At 40.7% G+C, this 21,940-nt stretch overlaps 1 protein-coding gene across 3 annotated transcripts in view; it reads right to left on the bottom strand.

Moving 5' to 3' along the window:
- Positions 1-21,940, bottom strand: part of LOC110531729 (phospholipid-transporting ATPase ABCA1) — a 227,524-nt gene that overhangs the window by 199,925 nt on the left and 5,659 nt on the right. For all 3 annotated transcript variants that reach the window (XM_021615071.2, XM_021615074.2, XM_021615072.2), the window contains exons 2-7: positions 15,581-15,708; positions 5,318-5,411; positions 4,281-4,422; positions 3,909-4,036; positions 2,073-2,200; positions 791-988 (exon numbers count right to left, since the gene is read on the bottom strand). In XM_021615071.2, the coding sequence (XP_021470746.2) occupies positions 791-988; positions 2,073-2,200; positions 3,909-4,036; positions 4,281-4,422; positions 5,318-5,411; positions 15,581-15,646 (756 nt within the window). In that variant the 5' untranslated portion in view covers positions 15,647-15,708. The remainder of the gene's footprint in view (positions 1-790; positions 989-2,072; positions 2,201-3,908; positions 4,037-4,280; positions 4,423-5,317; positions 5,412-15,580; positions 15,709-21,940) is intronic.

Raw genomic sequence — 21,940 nt, forward strand, 5'->3', positions numbered from 1 at the left:
TTACACAAGTAATATTTTTTTCTCTCAAAAAGATAGGGGTCAAAATGATAGGCAACACTCTTTTCAATACCTGTCAATATCTCACCTTACGAGAATAATGGCACTAAGCATTTTTCTAAAATGTTTTATGAGATTGAAGAACACGTTGGGATCTTAGACCATTCTTAGACCATTCCTACATATATAATCTTTCCAGATCCTTGATATCCTTCGTCTGCACTTATGGGATGCCCTCTTCCATTGAAAACCATTAGGTTCAAGTCCAGAGACCAATATGGCCTTTGCAAAATGTTGTTCTTTGTGGATTTTGATGTGCTTGGGGTTATTGTCTTGCTACAATATCCACTTGTGGCCAGGTTTCAGCCTCCTGGCAGAGGCAACCAGGATTTAGGTTAAAAAGTCCTGGTACTGGGCAAAATACAGGATCAAAATAACCAAATAATATTAAAGATCCACCACCATATTTTACAGTAGGTATAGGGTTCTTTTCTGCATTTGATTCATCTTTGATGCCAAACCCACCACTGGTGCTCATGTCATCTGACCATACGGTACTAATCGCCAATACCGTTTAGCAAACTCTAAGCGTTTACATTTGTTGGATGACATAAAAAAGAGCTATTTGGCAGTAGCTAACATAGATTTCAAACAATTAAGAGCCACAAAGAGAAAAGGTCAATTAAGAAGCAAGTAAAATACACAATTACATCTTTATGTCACAATGAAGTAAACAGCACAATCAAGTCACATTTACATAATTGAGTGGTAGACCTAATTTGATTTGACTTACATTGGTGAGCATTTTCCTTGGATCCAGGTTTTGTAGGAAAACTTCTCTGGTTTGTCTCAGCTGCTGTGCTGTGAGGGAGCAGCTGACTTTCTGAAAGGCCTCCTTGTCAAAGGCGCTGGTGAATTCCACGTATCTATCAAGAGCTGTTCCACTGCAAAGGGTGATCCTCAGATCGTCTTGCCTTGAAATGCCCATCATCTGGTGAAAGGACAGGATGAGCATCAGAAGTGTTAGACGTAAAATAGAAACCCATCTGATTCAGCTTTCTTACCTAGACTTTTATTTGTGTACTTTACACACACACAAGCACACACACACCAAGCAGCCTTGTCAGCGAGGAGCGTATAGCCTGGCACAAATAATAGTCTTCCTCCTCCTCGTCTGACATCAGTTAGAACATGGCAAGGTATCGATGTGGAACATCTGAAGGGGCCACTCACAGATCACACTTATCGCTACAACAGCTGCATTTCACCCGAACACAAACGTGCCAGGTAGAGCAGTGTTTCTCAATCAACTCCTGGGGTACCCCCAATGTGTGACATTTGTGGTTTAGCTCAGCGCTAACACATCCAATTTCATTATTCAAGTGCTTGGGGATTGGTTGATTAGTTGAACCAAGTGTGTTAATGCTGGGCTATAACAACGATGTGCACCCCTAAGAATCGATTGAGAAACATTGACTTCTTAAACTGTAAATTCTCTGCAAAGTCATACAGTATGTCTCCCCTGAATCGATTGGAACAGTCAAGAAATGATGTCCTTGCAATGCATTATTTTCAATCATATGGGTAGGTAGGTAGCCTAGAGGTTGGAGAGGCAGACCTGAAGCCAGAAGAGCATGTGGGAGAGGGGGTTGACAGAAGAGCAGAAGATTCATTTTGGATTGAAGATTTGCGTTGTGTTTGTTAAAGATGCACTACGCATAAATCCCCTCCGGCATTTCCTGGTTGCTAAAATTCTAATAGTTCACCTAATTTCAGTTTATTGTACCATCTAAACAGTTGTGAAATATCTTTTCCATAACCACAAATATTGTATTTTCTGTTGTTTGAAGATGGTGTACAAAACCGAAAGCAAAAAGACACAAAAACAAACCTTAAGAACAGGAAGCATAGAAATAGTGCACATAGAAGATATCTACGGTTTCTTAGACTTGCTTTCAATGAGAATGACAGATCTATAATGTGTATTTGTTCAGGTCACCCAAAACGTTATATCTTGTTGTTGTTTCCTGACCACTCTGCAGTACTATGCTGTGAAAAAAGTTATGCTGACTCACCTCATTCAGGCGAATATTTGAGGTAATCAGACCGTCGGCTACCGTCGATGACAGGGACAAGTTTTCCCTCAGATATGTGGTGAACATTTCATTGTCATTCAGGATACTTCTCAGAGGAATGGGCTGACCTTAAACATAAAGAGCGAGAACAAGTAGTGTGCTTTCACTCGGGCAGAATTCGAATGGATCTGGGAAGAAAACTATTTTTGAGGGAGCTGTATCAGTTTGTTTTTGATAGACAGGCATGTAAAACAGTATACTCCATAGGTGTGGCGAACATCAAAGATGGGTTTGGAAAATGTGATGTTCCTTACTCATTTGATATTGACAGCATCCTACTGATATATTTAAGTGTAGCATTTCCCAAACTGCTTTGCTTTGCTTTTTTTTGTTTAACAATCACTTTGAGGGGCATTTGGTCGTAATCAGAGTTGAAATTGCATTGTATTCCACAGGTGAATGTTGCAATAAAACGTGGATAAGAGCGAGGGAGGGTCGCCAGAGGAATTGTTTTAGTGGGAGCTGGCATATCGTTGCTAAACATGCATCAGTCAGTTAAGCAGTCATTTTGTACTGATTAGATGCCCACTGATAGTCTTGGTCGAAATGACAACATCAAAACCAATCGACTGTTTAATGTAATCCTCCCCGCTTAGACTGGTGAGAATGTCTGGGTGCAGATCACAAGCCAAAGACAGCCCATTACTACTTCACTCCACAATGTTTATCTCTTAGGCTACATGGTTCGTTGAGTATTCTCAAGAAATCTGCTTTTGAAACAAACTCATGAGTAGCGATATTGGAGAATATGCAGAGAACATTTTGACTTGAGCCACATACATGGCATTGTAATATGGTAGAAAATAAATGATAGTATGGACCTATGACGTTTAATTCATGCTTATAGGAATTCAAGGTAGAGATACTTATCCTGTCCTTATACTCTTACTAAAACTACTACTTCCTCTGTCATTATCATTTTCAACACCATCAATAAGGTAGGACAACATGACACTTGTACAGGTCGAAACAAAAACATGCTCTGGGCTCTGTCTGAACTTGGTTACCGGGCGAGATTGGAGTCCCCACCCCAACACCTTTCAACATCTCCGGTGAGAAGCACAACACAATCACCTTTGCCATTTATATCCCTTTGATATCCCTCTGCCTCTCCCTTGTGTTGTATGACCTTTCGCCATGTCGCCTCAGACAGCGTATCCCATTAATTAAGCCGTGCCTTAGATCTCTGATGGATTTAATCTTGTATATTACGAGCCTGTGACCCCAAAATGCAAATACGGTTTTGGGTGCGCCTCAACAATGGCTGGGCCCACTTTTCCCTATTTGCAAATTAGGTGCCTTGTGAAAATCTGAATATCATCAGGCTAAATGAGCCTAATGCAAAGTAGCAACTTATGAAGATAAACGATCTGCCACTCCACACGGCAAATTAGATCATAAATAATCAGTTGTCATTGTTTTTTCGAGTGATCTCAGAGAATAACAAATCCTCCAAACTGTCACCCTTGTGAATGGGCTACTCTAGTTGATAAAGGGCCGTGGTCAAATCTATGGCAAAGTGATTGTCAGTCTGGTAAAGTATTATACTGTTCCAATTACTGCTGAGCCATTAGTCAGTGGCTGTAAAAGCTTTATTATTCATGAGATATTCAAGGTTTGGCTTAGAACTTAGTTCATTAATATGGTCCTCAGTGTATTGAACAGTGAGTACAGGATCAGTTAGGTTGGTGTGCTAAAGTAGATCATCAATGCAATGGGCTCATGATTTTCTAGAAAAACTGTATGAACAATTTGAAAACGGTTCAAACTCTGTACCTTTTTCACGGTTAGATGTCGGTAGAATCAAAACCCACTGGTCCACATCATCGGAAAGCGTCTGGATCTTGGTTAAGATGGATCTGTTCGCCAGAAGTGACTGTAACTCGATCAACATCCCAGCAATTCTGGTTGGACAGAGGAAGAATATAAAAAGTCTTAGACTTTTGCATGGCTAAATGAAAGATAGCTAATAGGCCTACTTCAAATGTGATGTAACTCACTTTCTAAAGGAACATCAACGGCTAACTGACTACCAAAACCTGTCATTATCAAGGTGAAATAATGTAACTCGAACTAGGATCATTTACAGTAAATTTGGAAATTGTCACTGTAGGTAAATGGCTTGAAAACGGATGCCCCTCTACATACATGGAATTGTTGAAGTTGTTGACTTGTCCCGGTGCTTCTCCTGGCGTGGAATGGTTTACACATGGGTTGTCTATGTTACACATCATGCCTTGAAGCCAAGGCAGCACCCCGGCGGAAGGCATGGCTTTATTTGGATAATGACCTTGAACCCAAAAAATAAGCTATAATTTTCATCCATACATGAGCACCTAAACGTCCTCATCCTCCATCATCTTTCTGCAGCTTTCTGCAGTGTCCTCAGATGATGGCTTCAATTAGGGAATTGCCAAGTGTGTGTGTTCATGTTCTGTGTCAGCTGACTTGTGTGGCAGTGTCAGCTGACTCGGCGGCCATCTTGCGTACTCCCTTATCCACTTTAATAGGGTTTTCACTAGATGGTATACAGCTATGGTCAGAAGTGACTTTTCGAAGCCGGTTAGGAGAATTTTCGCAGCAAGTTAGGATAAATAACGTAACAGGTTAGGAGAAGGGTTAGGCTTATCTAAAATGCAAAAATTATCCCAGACGCAACTCAAATATGTATATTTCGATGTCACTTTGACATAAGCTGCACTTTGACATAAGCCCATCTAGCCATTACCCTTGGATTTGACATGTCAGGTGAACTCACAACAAGTATGGTGTACATTTTAGGACACCCATTCTCCACCTGACCAAACGTCCCTACTTCCTACTCATACTTTATGTCAAAGGGAGTAGGGGTGTCCGAAAATGTACATTATACTAATGAGAGTTTGTAGGAAGAGTGATACTGAACAGTGTGTCATAGTCGTAGGTATGACATTTGCTGGGCCACGGTGACATTGCTACTTTTATCAGGTGACAAAGTTACAGCAGCGATTGGAGAAAGGAAGGGACACGCTTGCATTTCACAATTAGAAACATTGTAATTGTAGTGCAATAAATTTCGTTTTGGGGGAATTGAAATAGTGTCACATTTGGCATATGATTTGTGAGCCTATAGTTTATTTGTGAAGCATCTATTTAAGTTGTAAATACTTTATGCAGTTTGCTTAAACTGGGACCATTCTACTTACATTCGCCCTGGTAAATGGGTTGGCTGGTTGATCTCACCCAGACCAGGATGAAGAACAGAAAGAGAGGCCACAACAGCTCCACCACCAGACGCACCTGAATTGAAGATGAAGTAGACAGATTACCTCATGTTTAATCATATTATATCATAGTACAGTATATTACCTCATGAATCCCATTCTAGTCTCTGTGTTTGTGTTGCTAATGCCTGTGTTCTAGCCCTAAATGATAGGGGTTGACACTTGTTTCTGTGTTGCTGAAGTGGAGATGGGGTCACATTGTTTGTGGTCACAATAAAATACATTGTCTATTCAAATCGGCATGCCAAATGCATAGACTTCTGCAACAAATGCCATATAATCTAATATGAATAACATGCCATGCATGTTATGTTATGACATTTACTGTCCACAATAAATGTTTTGAAACGGTGGTGAAACATAACTAGCAAACCAACAATGATCAAATGCTTAAATACATTCGCAGAATGGCTGATCATTTTCTTGCCTGTTCATCAATTGCGTATTTTAGACCCACTTTTGCAAAACCATAAATGCAATTGTCATCAATGAGTACAACATTCACTCTAAAGTGTTCTGTTCACAGAATATCAACAGGTAGTTTTCATCAGAAGAGAAAAAACGGTTTGCAAATGTGTTCTCTATTCCCAGCTATCAGTATGTACTACTACACAACATTGTATATGGCTTTAACAGTAGAACACCAGGTACAATATCGGGAAAGATCTGAAGAGATGGTAAGATAATAAAGTGGAGTCACTCCTAAGTTATCTCCAACACTGTGACTTTCCATTATAGAGCTTTGCTTTGGTGTGGACTGTGGCCTATACATTCATATCAGTTGTGGTTCCTCCATTGTATTCACCTTTCCTTGTTTCTACTGGGGAGTGTGTTTCTGCTTGCCGTCGGAACGTCCAAGCCTATGTACAGTTTTGAATACATGGACTTGGATTGTGATGACACTAATGAATGACAGTGGAAAGGAAGTCCACAAATTAACTTTTAACAAGGCACACCGGTTAATTGAAATGCATTCCAGATGACTACCTCATGAAGCTGGTTGAGGGAATGCCAAGAGTGTGCAAAGCTGTCATCGTAGCAAAGGGTGGCTACTTTGAAGAAACTCAAATATGAGTAGGTGTGTCCAAACTTTTGACTGGTACTGTACATAAAAAAATAGTAATTTTGCATAATTCTGCACCTTTTGATAGTTGCATTACACATTTTGATCATCACGATTTAGGGACTTCAAAGAAAACAATTTGATAACTAGGATTTTTAAAATGACAGAATAACTTTGTTTTGTCAGATTTGACTCAAGATCAAATCAAATCAATTCAAATCATATTTTATTGGTCACATACACATATTTAGCAGACATTATTGTGGGTGTAGCGAAATGCTTGTGTTCCTAGCGCCAACAGGGCAGTAGTATCTAACAATTCACAACAATATACAAACATCTAAAAGTAAAGGAATGGAATTTAGAAACACATAACTATGAGGACGAGCAATGTCGGCGAGGCATTGACTAAAATACTGTAGAATAGAATGCAGTATATACATATGAGATGAGTAAACCAGTATGTAAACATTATTACAGTGACTAGAGTTCCATTATTAAAGTGACCAGAGATTCCATGTGTATGTATATAGTGCAGCAGCCTCTAAGGTGCAGGGTTGAGTAACCGAGTGGTAGCCGGTCTGTGTGGGTGGACCATTTCAGGTTGTCAGAGATGTGTACGCCGAGGAACTTGAAGCGTTCCACCTTCTCCACTGCGATCCCGTCAATGTGGATAGGGGCGTACTCCCTCTTCTGTTTCCTGATGTCCATGATCAGCTCATTCAGTCATAGGTGAACAGGGAGTACAGGAGGGGGCTGAGCACCCACCCTTGTGGATCCCCTGTGTTGAGCATCAGTGAAGTGGAGGTGTTGTTTCCTGCCTTCACCACCCAAGCTTAATGATGAGTTTGGAGGGTACTAGGGTGTTGAAGGCTGAGTTATAGTCAATGAACAGCATTCTTATTTAGGTATTGAAGTTGGTCTAGGGTGTCAAGTAAGGTGGAGGTGATATGATCCTTAACTAGCCTCTCAAAGCATGATGACAGAAGTGAGTGCTACGGGGCGATAGTCATTTATTTCAGTTATCTTTGCTTTCTTGGGTACATGAACACTGGTAGACATCTTGAAGCAAGTGGGGACAGCAGACTGGGATAGGGAGAGATTGAATATGTCCATAAAAACACTCCAGCCAGCTGGTCAGCGCATGCTGAGGAGGCGGCTAGGGATGCCGTCTGTTCTAGTAGCCTTGACACACTTAAATGTCTTACTCACTTTGGCCATGGAGAACAAGAGCCCACAGTCCCTGGGAGCGGACCGCATCGGTGGCACTGTGTTATTCTTAAAGCGGGCGAAGGTGTTTAGCTGATCTGGGAGCAAGACGCCGGTGTTCAGTAGCAAGACGCCGGTGTTCGGGAGCAAGACGCCGGTGTTCGGGAGCAAGACGCCGGTGTTCGGGAGCAAGACGCCAGTGTTCGGGAGCAAGACCCCGGTGTTCGGGAGCAAGACGCCGGTGTTCGGGAGCAAGACGCCGGTGTTCGGGAGCAAGACCCCGGTGTTCGGGAGCAAGACGCCGGTGTTCGGGAGCAAGACGCCGGTGTTCGGGAGAAAGACGCAGGTGTTCGGGAGCAAGACGCCGGTGTTCGGGAGCAAGACCCCGATGTTCGGGAGCAAGACGCCGGTGTTCGGGAGCAAGACGCCGGTGTTCGGGAGCAAGACGCCGGTGTTCGGGAGCAAGACGCCGGTGTTCGGGAGCAAGACGCCGGTGTTCACGACATGGCTAGTTTTCCCTTTGTAGTCTATGATTGTCTGTTGACCCTGCCACATACATCTTGTGTCTGAGCCACTGAACTGCGATTCCACTTTGTCTCCGTACTGACGTTTTGCCTGTTTGCATTAACCTTTATGCAGGAAGTCGTGTTCTTTTGAGGAATGAATTAGCAATTGGGACGGTATACTATCATTTTGAAAATGCATTTCCTGTTTTGCAGAATGCCACAGAGTTACTTGTCTTGAGAACACGCAATTGAGAAAAACTGTAAAGGTCCTGATGATTCCAGGGAATTTGAAACAAAAACTATAGCAACCCATCTATGATTACCAAAAATGCAGCTCTCTCACAGAGCCGTCAGATGTTTCAGTAAATTGCATCACCTCTGCAAAATCACCTGTTATGTACAAATGTGCTTTTTTCAAATCATTGGGTATGGTTCAGTGACGTGAATGAGAGTTCACTGGAGCGTGTGTGTGTATGCACATCGGCGCCTGTGTGTGTGTGTGTGTGTGTGTGTGTGTGTCAAGGCATAGTCATTGCAGTCAGGTCGGTCGGCTTCTACATCCCTATACCTTTGAGCTTTTACAGAGGATGAGACTGCAAGCTTCACTGAATCCTCCACTCCTCTGCCCGGCCAAAGCTAACTCACCTCATCTCCTCATACGCTGTCTGCATCCCAAATGGCACCATATTCCCTATTTTGGGCTGCCCATTAAGGCTCTGATCAAAAGTAGTGCACTATATAGGGAATAGGCGATCATTTGGGACACAGGCACTGTCCATCCTGCTATAAATGGAACCTAAACCTGAGTGTCTGGACCCATGGGTCCCTTCCCTTCGTTAATATGTCCACTTCACCATCCGCCCGTATCCCTTCTTACCACATCAAAGATCTCAGCCTTTTATTCCAAATAACCCCGGGGAATGAAGAATGGAGAGAAAAAACTATGGACCAAATGGAGGCTTGATGTGTTCTCTTTTTAGTTTTCTCTTAGTCTATCTCTTCATTTGCCCTTTGCAGAGATGGCTCGGAACACTGTGAATACAATTTCACTGTGGCATGGGAGATGGGAGGCTTTTCACCCCTCCTAGCTAATCAGAATTTCAATGGGACTCTTGCCCTATGCTATCTCACTTAAATACATCAACTAGCCACACACTTAAAAAAAGGGTTCCAAAAGGGTTCTTCGGGCTGTCCCCATAGGATAACTCTTTTTGGTTCCAGGGAGAACCCTTTTTGGTTCCATGTAGAACCCTTTTGGGTTCCATGTAGATATTCTGTGGAAAGGGTCCTCATGGAACCCAAAAGGGTTCTACCTGGAATCAAAAAGGGGTTTTCAGATTCTAGATAACTAGATAACTCCCCCCCCCTAAGAGTGTAGTCGGCGAACTTGCTAATGTTGAACCAACTCCTATATGCAGCCTGGAAATACTTAGCCATGGCAACTTGTGTAGCTAAGGGGCAAGGTAGGAGTACCTGCATTCCCCTCTTGACTAGAGTTCACTTTGAGAGGGAGATTCAGAACAACAGTCAAAGTGCTCGAACAGCGGGAGCTGTCTACAGGCTTCGCAGGGAGCCAACTAGGGAGAAAGATATTACAATGCTACATCTCGCCTCAACTCTTCACCTCCCTCCCTCATTTAGGCTTTTACGCGTCCCTCGGCGCCTTCTCTCTCCCTCCGCCGACCTTGTCTAGCGGCGTGTTCATCCCCCCCATCATCTCTATTGGAGTGACCTAGCTGCTTAGAGAAATCAGAGGCAGCGCTAGCCTGTATCACAATGCGGCTCTCGCAAGAGTCCATAGCCTTAAAAACCACTGCTGCTCTTCTACTGACAGGTCTATTGTTGTCAATCCTCTCAAAGGTGAACAACTTATGGAGTCTCTATGGCATGTGTCATGCCATTATTATGCCATACATAATGGCATAATGAGACGGCATTGTGAGACGGTCGTCTGCGGTGGTGTAAAATACTTTAAAGTACCACTTAACTTGTTTTGTGGAGTATCTGTACTTTACTATTTATATATTTGACAACTTTTACTTTAACTTCACTAAATTCATAAAGGAAATAATGTATTTTTTACTCCATACATTTTCCTTGACATCCAAAAGTAGCAAAATGTAAGCCAAATTCACACACTTATAAACAGAACATCCCTGGTCATCCATATTGCCTCTGATCTGGTGGACTCACTAAACTTGCATGCTTCGTTTGTAAATTATGTCTAAATGCTGGAGTGTGCCCCTGGCTCTCGGTCAATAAATAAAAATCCAGAAAATGGTGCCATCTGATTTATTTAAGGTATCTTTACTTTTACTCAAGTATGAGAGTTGGGTACTTTTTCCACCACTGGTCCTACTGGCCAATACAGTAGTTGTACAAGTTGTCAAACCACATGTTACTGTTATAGGTGTTTTGCTTGTTGTTACTCAGTGTTGTAGCTTCTCCAGTGATCCACAATCCATCATAAAATAACTTAAATGAGCCACACCATGTGGATTTGGTTGATACAGTACATAATCACTCAACTATTTCTTGCTCCACAATGTTATACTGATGTATCCAAAAGTCAAAGCACATTATCAATACGAAACTCACAGTTTTTGAGGGATGTCTTGGGTCATTTCACATATCTTCCATTTTCATCAGCCTTACATGTGTCCGGGAAATTGTGGTACCACTGAGAATGGGATTTATTATAATGTATTCCAGAGTACCAGAGGAAAGAGTGAGGAGAGAAGGATCATGGGGGCTCTCTCAATACAGGGCTCTCTAGGCATTAGCCATTGGACACGGTGGTCTTTGTGAATGGATAATCTCTCCCTATGAAATTATGTGAAATGTTGAACCATAAAATCAGTTTCATGCCTTTTATAAAATCCCCCAAAATGCTTGGTCAGTGATTAATTGAATTGGTCATTAACCTCTAAAAGACCCTTTCTCCTTGTTAACTCCCATCCAGTTTCCATAAGTCAATATCCCATGTTTCTTTCCCCTGACATGTTTTAATTCAAAACAGAGCCCCACTTGTTTTGAGCCCCACATTTTTTACTAAATGTTTTTTATTTATTTTGCCAGTAATACGTGTCACATATCAGTCTCTTTTCCAAGCTTAAAATGTATAAACATTCAACATTGGCCTTGCTGTATTTCCAGCATCATTTCTGCCATGCTCAAAACAACTGTTAATGCAGAGCTGGGAAATCTGATTTAAGTGAGTTCAAGACAACTGGGAACTCGGGGGAAAAAATAGCTCTTGTAAGTCGGGAACTCAGGCCTCTTTCTAAAGCTACAACCTGAAGATCACTGACGTCATCATGATTCAACCTGGGTTTTTTTCCAGAGTTCCCAGTTGATTTGAAAGCACCATAAATCCAAAGAATGTCAGACTTTGATGACAACATTTGCCCACGAAGGACCACTGCGCCACCTTCATGTTCAAGTGAGCACTGCTGCTGCATAAATTATGTAATCGGCCAGAGAGATATGTATACTGTGGCAAAGAAAGTAATACTAACTGTATGTTGTGTAGTAAACTGTTAGTAGCCCATGTGCCTCACCTAATAATTTGGTATATTTACCCCTCTGAATGTCACGTACTGTTCTGACTTGGTGGTGCACATGTAGCCTGTAACCTGTTTTAGAGAAATGCAATCATTTCATATTGTAAGAGCTTTCATTGTCTGCTTTTACACCCCCTTCATTTATCCTACGGTTCTGACTTGGTGTACAGGGAGAACACTGTAAGAACGGCCCATGATCTGAATTCTATCACTGTACATTTCAAAGGTGCTGAACAAATTGTTAAACTGACTACGTCCGTCCTAGCTCGCTCATTCATTTCTTAACTATGCCATAGTTTATACATCTCAATTATCAGTAAAAAAACACATTTGTTTAAGCAAGTCAGCTATATCAGCCATATCAGCTATCAGCTTTTTTTAAAGGCAGTAAACTCTGCTGTTGGGACAGCTTTATGTAGGCCCTAGCAGTTTGTGGGCACTGTTAGTCACCATTGTAGGGCCATTAATGTATTGTTTAGTCTTGTATTGTGTAGTGGCTTTGCTGGCATGCATCCCACCAAAAATGTTTTAGTTTGCCCCCTAAGATCTACATGCTAAAATTGCCACTGGTCATCTGTATAGAGTATAAAGTCAAAACGTTATTAAAAATCTGACATGAAAACTTTCCAACGTCTGCTGCTTTATGCTGGAATGAGGTGCAGCCTACTGTGCTTCATCCATAGGGAACCCGGTGTACTGGTGGGTGTTTTTCCTCATCACCGTCACTATGAGAACGTTTTTAAAAAACTATGTGATTGACATTGACTGAAAAAATTGAGGGCCTTATTGTATCTACTGTGTAACAAACAATGGCATCCCTGGAGGCAGTATAGTTTCAGAGGTTAAGTCAGAAATGTCTGTGACCGTATTGCTGGTTGGTGACATCACAGAATATTATATGGCCCATACGCCATTAGCTGCAGGGTTTTGCATGTTACTTTTTAAATGTAATCCTTTACACTTACTACTTACCCGTCCAAAATATGAATCGATAACGTAACTCTTGGATTACCCAAACTCAGAACGTGATCTGATTACTTTCAGTTACTTTTGGATAACTATCCCCTTGAGAGGCATTAGAAGAAGACAAAAAAGGATCCATCAAATGCATCATCATAGTGGTCTCTGACTTGTGGTCAGACTTGCTCAGGTGGAACAAACTTAAACCTGTGCCTTTTTTCAATTCAGAATTGAATGTCATTGAGAAAACAGAATGGTGTCCTAACGTATTTTTTCGCCAATATCCTTTCTGAATTTAAATTTAATCCAAGAAGTAATCATCTAGTTTTTCTAAAGTATCTGTAATCTGATTACAATATTGTAGCTGTTGACGTGTTTACATTTTTTTGTAATCAGATTACATGCAATCAGTTACTCCCCAACCTTGATTAGCTGCTACATTAGGTTTGTGTGAGAGAGAGGTGTGTGTGTAAAGAGAGCGAGGTGAGGAGCTAATGTCTAGGATCGGTGACATTGGCCGGAGCAAAGTGATATTGGGAGTTGAACCTTTAATATCCTGAATAAGAGACTAAGTCCTGAAATTCAGGAACTACAGTGCTTTAGGAAAGGGAAAGGGAGAGATTATTATACAGATTTGCGTCTGTATGTAGGCAGCAGACTCTCTATGTTAGGGATTGTTGTTTAACAGTCTGATGACCTTGAGATAGAAGATGTTTTTCAGTCTCTCGGTCTCAGCTATGATGCACCTGTACTGACCTTATCTCCTGGATGGTAGAGGGGTGAACAGGCAGCTGCTCGTGTGGTTGTTGTCTTTGTTGATATTTTTTGCCTTCCTGTGACATCGGGTGCTGTAGTTGTCCTGGAGGGCAGGTAGTTTTATCCCTGGTGATAAGTTGTGCAGACCGAACCGCCCTCAGGAGAGACTTGTGGTTGAGTGTGGTGCAGTTGCCATACAGCCCGACAAGATGCTCTCAATTGTGCATCTGTAATGGTTTGTGAGGGTTTTAAGTAAAAAGCCACATTTCTTCAGCCTCCTGAAGTTGAAGAGGTGCTGTTGCGCTTTCTTCACCACTCTGCCTGTGTGGGTGGACCATTTAATTTTATCCGTGATGTGTACGCCGAGGAACTTAAAACTTTCCACCTTCTCCACTGCTGTCCCGTCGATATGGATAGAGGGGTGCTCCCTCTGCTATTTCCTGAAGTACACAATCTTCTCCTTTGTTTTGTTGACGTTGAGTGAGAGGTTGTTTTCCTGACACCACACCGTGAGTGCCCTCACCTCCTCCCTGTAGGCTGTCTCGTTGTTGTTGGTAATCAAGCCCAAACTTGATGATTTGGAGTTGGAGGCGTGCATGGCCACGCAGTCATGGGGGAACAGGCAGTACAGGAGGGTGCTGAGCACGCACCCTTGTGGGGCCCCAGTGTTGAGAATCACTGAAGTGGATATGTTGTTTCCTACCTTCACCACCTGGAGGCAACCTGTCAGAAAGTCCAGGACCCCGTTGCACAGGGCGGGGTTAAGACCCAGGGCCTCAAGCTTAATGATGAGCTTGGAAGGTACTATGGTTTTGAATGCTGAGCTGTAGTCAATGAACAGAATTCTTACATAAGTATTACTCTTGTCTAGATGGGATAGGACAGTGAGCAGTGCGATGGCGATTGTATCGTCTGTGGACCTGTTGGGGCGGTATGTAAACTGAAGTTGGTCTCGACACAACCCTGTCTCAGAGGTCTACAGACAATTCCTTCTACCTATATGGCTTGGTTTTTGCTCTGACATGCAGTGTCAACAGTGGAACCTTATATAGACATGTGTGTGAATTACCAAATCATGTCCAATCAATTGAATTTACCAAAGGTGGACTCCAATCAAGTTACAGTAACATCTCAAGGATGATCAATGGAAACAGGATGCACCTGAGCTCAATTTTGAGTCTCATAGCAAAGGGTCTGAATACTTATTTTTTTAATACATTTTCTAAAAACCTGTTTTGCCTTTGTCATTAATGAGTATTGTGTGTAGATTGATGAGGAAAACAATTAATTTAATCAATTTCATAATAAGCCTATAACATAACAAAATGTGGAGAAGGGGTCTGAACACTTTCCGAATGTACTGTTTACTGGAATGTCACTGACTCATATGTTGCTTCTATTGTATGTCCTTCTGTATTGGATGAGAAGATGACGATGGATCATCAATGTTACATAGTTTTCAACATTCCAGTAAAAGTCAAAGCTTTCTCGTGAAATTGGAGGGCAGCTGGTATCAAACTCGGTATGTCACACTCCGCCCTAAGATGAGGGGTCAACAACCATCAACAGAGACCTGGATGATGACTGGATGTTTCTTGCTTATTTAGCTAATTTTATAAAAGTCTTTGGACAAAGTTCACTTTGACCAGGAAATCAGCAAAGCGCATGACGAGCCCATTTTGCTACAGTAGGACCGAGACAATTGAAATTGTGTCATATACACATTAACCCTAAGGTATCACGTTATATAGAGGGTTGTTTTGGTGGGTAAAGGTATAGTCTAGCTTTTATACAAACCTTATACCACTCACTCCCAATGTCCCCTCTGTTCCCATCAGGCTGACTTTGTAAAAGCTAAAACACAGGCTGCAAATGACATAACATTTGGAAGGTGACACTTCCAACTGTGTGTCTGGGAATGACTCGCTCTCCAGCGAGGGAATTAAGGCAGCATCTCACATTAATATGGACCAGTTTTAGGACAATTCCCTCTACTCTTCCACTATCACAATACCTTAGATGTCTTTGTCCATTGTAACACGAGCACACGGTCATGTATCCTTCTATATCCGTATGTGGCCGATCTTAGCAGACATAGATTGATTTTATACAGAGGGTGTGCAGTTACCTTTTGTCTCTTCCGAAGAGTGAAGTTCTTCCACAGGAGCAGACCGAGTTGTGTCAGGAGACCCATTATGCCTTATCCAGGCAATATCCTGCCAAAGCGTCGTTATGGCAACCCCCACTTAATAGACCCTAAATGGAATAAAAGCAAGGTTTTTGTTTTAATACAGAGAACAAGCGCATCATAAGGGAACGCCACTAATCACCCACTTCTTTTTAAATCTTCAACGTAGAAATGCTACCAAAAATAATTTACAGAAACTTGTTACAATTGGAGCCATCCCAAGATTCACCAAACCATATTTTGAAAATGGATGCAAAGTACTTAAGCAAATGTTTTCATTTTAGACTCCTCCATCTCCACCAACTGAAGTTTGTTGTAAGGATTTTTTTATATTAATAGTGTAAAAAACTGTGTAAACTAACAGCTGTACAGAAAGACTAATGTGAATGCCAAATTACAGAGGAGGAACTAATTGATGCAATTAAAGCCTTTAAGTCCGAGGTCTGGATGGCATACCAGTTGAGGTACTGTATATCAAACCTTTTTTTTTATGTACTCAGAGATCCGTTATTAGCGTGTTTTAACCACACCAATAAAAATGGTAGACTATCATATACTCAGCACTATTACTGAAATGGGACCCCGGTGGTAAATTTAAATATCCAGTCCAGCTTAAAAACTGGAGGCCCCTTACAATTCAGTGTTGTGATGCAAAAATTATAGCAAAAATGCATAGAACATTGAATTAAAAAGGTACTGTCTGATGTTATTCATCCTAAATCAGACAGGCGTTCTACATGGACAACACATTGGAGATCATTTAAGACAAGTACTGGAAACAATAAAACATGATGAAAAATCTAGGAAATCAGGCCAGGTATTAATAACTCATTTTGAAAAGGCCTTTGATAAAATACAACTAGAATTTGTATGTGAACACCTGGACTATAGAATCTCTCATGGGCCCACAATGGGTCAGAGTTATGTATAGTAAATAATGGCTACTTCTCAGAAAGTATTCAACTGTCAAGAGGAGTGAAACTATTGGCACATCTATTTATTATGGCTATCTAAATGGTAGCTATTAAAATTAGATCCAACAATTAGATCCAACCATAATATCAAGGGCTAGAAATCACAGGGCTTAAAAACAAAAGGTATCATTGTACACTGACTAATCCACAATTTGGATCCCAGCAACACCTCATAGAGGATCTAGATAATTAGTCTAACCTCTCAGGATCACAACGAACTATGATAAGTGTATCATATTATGTATTGGATCGCTAAAAAATACTACTTTTACATTACCATGTAGTTTACCAATAAAGTGGTCTGACTGTGAAGTGGAAATAATCTGTATTCAAATCCCGAAAGAAAGAGATGATCTCACTACGATACATTCTAATTGAAAGTTAGCAAAAATAGATAAGATCTTGCTACCATTGAAAGGTAAATACCTGTCTATTTGTGTGGAAAAATCTCCCTGATTAATTCTTTAGTCAAATCCCAGTTTATCTATAAATCCAAACTGGTTTTCCAGCAGATTAGTAAGAATGGCTCACCCTTTGTTCAAAAATAGCCTTTTTCCATTTATTGAGACGACAACCTCTCACTTTTGGTTATTTGAAAATGAAATAACTATTTTTAAAACAAGCCACAGAAAGCTGGTTGCAATTTCAGTTCAATCCACCAGAAAGACAACAAATATCTATGGAAATGTCTGCTCAATCAAAAATTACAACCAACTCATTGCAGCATTACTGGAAAAATGGAGGCAAGTGGAAGAAGGTAGGGAACTTGTCTGTCGGCCCTACATAAAGACCAAAATTGGTTAATTAAAGAAAATTGTGATAAATGAAAAAGTATTCCAGTTAAATATAATAAGGACCCCAAATTTGACAGATGCACCATACAGGTTGCAAAATAGTTGGGAAGAGACTTCCGATGTGCTGTTACCATGGCACATGGTTTATGATCATTAAATCACTTGTTTTGGTACTACCCATATGTAGCTAGTTTCTGGTCGCAGGTTCAGGAATGGCTGAAGAATTGCAACATTTACCTGGAGCTAACTCTGCAAATAGCACTGCTGGGAGACTTTAAAAGCCGATGGTCAACTGATCAATAATACAATAATACTCCTAGTAAAAATGTTTATCTTTCATTTACAATCTGTAGATACTATGAGAATAGAAAGGTTCAGGACCCAGGTAAAAAAAATATATGGCAAATAGAAATCAAAACTGGATGGTTTTCAGTGATAGATGGGAGGGGTTGAGGGTAGCTGAAGGGTGGGACTAAAAATAAACCAAAAAAGATAGCTAATATAAAATATACGGTGTCCATAAAATGTATATAGTGTGTGTACACTGAAAGTTGAAGCCTAAGTATTGTTGTCAATTAGTTTACTCCAATTAGGGAAGTGGTAGTGGGGTTAGTGGACTTATAGAACCGTACAATCTACCTGCAATATTAAAGCTGATCTAACATAGAATCAATCGCAACACTCCAGCTACTTAATGAAGGATAAAACTGCATCGCTTTTAGGGTATATTCCTTGTACATGCATCCACAGAGAAGTCATTATGAAGAATGAAATGTGCATTACATTCCAAATAATTCAGTCTAAAGATAAGAGGCAGCTATTTATTTCATATGTATTATTTACAGTATATTCATTATTTACCAAGTATGTTTTATTCATTGTTGAAAGGGGCAATCTGGGATTGGTAAAGAGCTGAGGGATTGGGCTTGATACACCACTCTCAAATTAATAGACAGAGCTATGGATGCAAGAACAGACCATACTGTGCATTATGTCAATATGATAGTTTTAGCCATGTTTTGAAGCCATCGAGTGTTTGTTTAGATTGCACTGGTATAAAGAGTGGAATACAACTTGCTTATATTTTGGGTTCTGATGGGGTAAGACAGTTGAACTAAACTCATGAGGGTTATATTCTAATATCCCTGTATTATAATAGCATTTATTTAAAATGCCTAAAAAGAACGTAGCAATCCCAGATGGTTGCCCATATCTAAAATGTACCGTTACAATATGTGAATTCTAGGCACAAACTGTCATGGTTCTACCTGTCACCAGAGGGCGGCAGAGACCGTCCTAGAGACATTACAGACACTCAGGTGTGTCCTATTTACTCATTATGATTTCCCTGAAGAGGTGTGTTTCCTGTTGTCCTTTGCAGGAGCTTGAATTTGTTCACCGTGTGCGTTCGTTTCATGATTGAGTTTGAGACGTAGCGCTTGTTGTTTTTCAAGTGTACTGTGATCCTGAGGCTACCATTTCTCAGTACAGTATTATGTTTATCCTTAACCACCGATTCCTCATCTGGTCTGTTCTCTGCACCTGGTTCCAACCTCACACAAACCAGTTGTATGATAATTGATTGCCAACAAATCAACATAGATACCATTTTTTTCTGTTTGTTTTCTTTTCCCGATTTCAGGCATTACTAAAAAGATTTACGAAACATTTTAGTGGCCATGGCACACTGATTAAACAGATAATAAACACACATTGATATACGATATTATTAAAAACTGAATAATTGCACAACAGAAAGACCGTTACTAGGTTTTGGGTCCATCATTGACACTCTTTTTCTGCATTCTATTACGGTTACATTAGACATCACCACTGCTTTTTCCAAACCAAATAATACATTTAACCTGGTGTTTACCGTCTCAATAACGTACCTAATCAACTCTCACTTCATTTTGGTAGTACTACCACTACGGTAGACAAGATCTGGTCCAGGGCATTGGTTAAGGAACACACACTAATGCCCAGGACCAGAGCTAACACTTCACCAGACATCAGACACTGTATATGTAAATCATAGGCCATGTAGATTGACCTTAAGCTAGGATAGCTACAGTATGTGTATAGTATGCTGTTTTAAGCTGCTTTGAGATACTGTAACATGTCCTGCATAAAAAATTGTAGGACTTTAGGAGCAAAAGGTTAGGATAGAGGATTTGCGTTTTAGCCTGAGGCAAAGCCCAGGACAAATATTTTGCTTTTAACTATCCATTTCCTCTTCCTTCCATTTTCACCCTGCATGTTTACATTATTTACCGCTAGGCCTACTTCATAAATGTTTTATTTACTGTCATGGGGAAGTTGAGGTTACTGTACACCCAGGTTTCCAAATCTATTAGCGTTAAACTACTGTTTCCTCTAAGTAACAGACAAAACCAAACCTGTAAACTCCAACTTCTTAAGGTCTATGGATTTGATCTGGGAAGGCACTACTAACTATGTCCTACTTTTTAACAACTCATAAATGAGGAAACGCATACATACATCTTATACCATACTATATACAGACGTAGGAGAGATGGTTGCAATATAGGAATAGGAGGGGAATCAACAGCTACCTGGAAGTGGATCACTGAGGTTAATACATCTTTTGAAATATTACCATAACATGTTTGATTTTTGTGCCCCAAGAAAAATGTCAATACAGACCAAACAAAAAGTCAGCCGCACACCATAAAAACATTTTCTCCTAGTGACAGAGGGAACACTTCTGAATAATTGAAATATGTTGCTGTGCCACAAGACGTCTCAATGGTGTCATTAGTTCCAAAGAGCCAAGAACAGAGCACAGAGCGAGGCCGAGGAGAGAGAAAAAGAAAATAACAGGCATGTAGTATGAGATAAAAGTGCTGATGCATGCCTGGCATTTGGGGACTTACTAAATCAGAGTGCATTATTTCAACTCCCGCAATGATGGAACGTGTAAACAGAAATTTTGTCATCCGATCGGAGGGCAGATAATGTTCCACCCCTTCCAAAGAGCAAATGCCCCCCCCCTTCTCCATCTTTCTTGCTACTCCCTCTCCTCTTCTCCTTGGCCCTCCATCTATCCCTGTTTTTCTTTATCCCCCTCTCTATTACACGCTCTATTTATATGTGGGAATCATAAAAGTCGCTGAGGCAGGTTCAAGGGGACGGCTTATGGCAAAGTTAATTTTAATTAGTGCCTAAGGGGAGAGGTGAATTGCTGGGTCACGCAAGTATACTGTATCATTACCAGCTTTTCCCAAGAAATCCCTCCCTGGTAAGACACATCAGCATCCAACACATTCCTCTCTAAATAGTGTGGTATTTGAGTTGACATTGATGAGGTCTTCAGTCACTAAGTTATATTAATACGGGAAACTACAGCTCGCATTCAAAGATGAATGAACCTTGTGAAAAGGTATTTTCAGGTCAGCTTTATTAACCTACATATCTCGTCAGTGGCAGAAGTACTGCTTTACAAGTGATCATTATTGCGGTAGAAGCAGGACATACTCAAAACGATCCATCAGGAAGATGAAGGCTTACATGTACACATTGTCTACACTCCAGGTAATAACCCCGTAGATTTACATGGGTATAGATCCGTGGAGGCTGCTGAGGGCAGGACAGCTCATAAAAATGGCCAGAACAGAGCAAATGGAATGACATCAAACACATGGAAACCATGTATTTGATACCATTCCACTCATTCCGCTCCGTTATTCGATACCATTACCATTACCACCAGCCCTTCTTTAACCTGTCTCCCCCATTCCTCTACACTGATTGAAGTGGATTTAAGGGATTATACTGTAGCTTTCACCTAGATTCACCTGGTCAGTCCATTTCATGGAAAGAGGTGTCCTTAATGTTTTGCACACTCAGTGTATATCCGATTAATACAATAAAACAAATGACATCAGCACAGCAGTATTTGGCAGGTGCTTCTGATGAATCATCTAACCAAATGTTTTTTTTGACAGGAGTCCAGAGAATGTAGCTTGAACATCAAGGCCTGCCTATGACTGCAGCGTTTGTTTATGTTTGCATAATGGAAAAAGTCACGTGACATTAACTACACAGACAAAAACACATTCACTACCGGTCAAAAGCTTTAGAACACTTCATTCAAGGTCTTTTTCTTTATTTTGACTATTTTCTACATTGTAGAATAATAGTGAAGACATCGGAGGTATGAAATAACACATATAGAATCATGTAGTACCCATAAAAGTGTTAAATAAATCCAAATGTATTTTATATTTTTTCAAATAGCCACCCTTTGCCTTGATGACAGCTTTGCACACTCGTGGCATTCTCACAACCAGCTTCATGAGGTCGTCACCTTGAACGCATTTCAATTAATAGGTGTGTCTTGATTTGTGGAATTTCTTTCCTTCTAAATGCGTTTGAGCCAATCAGTGTTGTGACAAGGTAGGGGGTATACAGAAGATAGCCCTATTTGGTAAAATACCAAGTCCATATTATGACAAGAACAGCACAAATAAGCAAAGAGAAATGACAGCCCATCATTACTTTAAGACATG

Source organism: Oncorhynchus mykiss, chromosome 9 (genome assembly GCF_013265735.2).
Source record: "Oncorhynchus mykiss isolate Arlee chromosome 9, USDA_OmykA_1.1, whole genome shotgun sequence".
In the NCBI taxonomy this organism is placed as follows: Eukaryota; Metazoa; Chordata; class Actinopteri; order Salmoniformes; family Salmonidae; genus Oncorhynchus; species Oncorhynchus mykiss.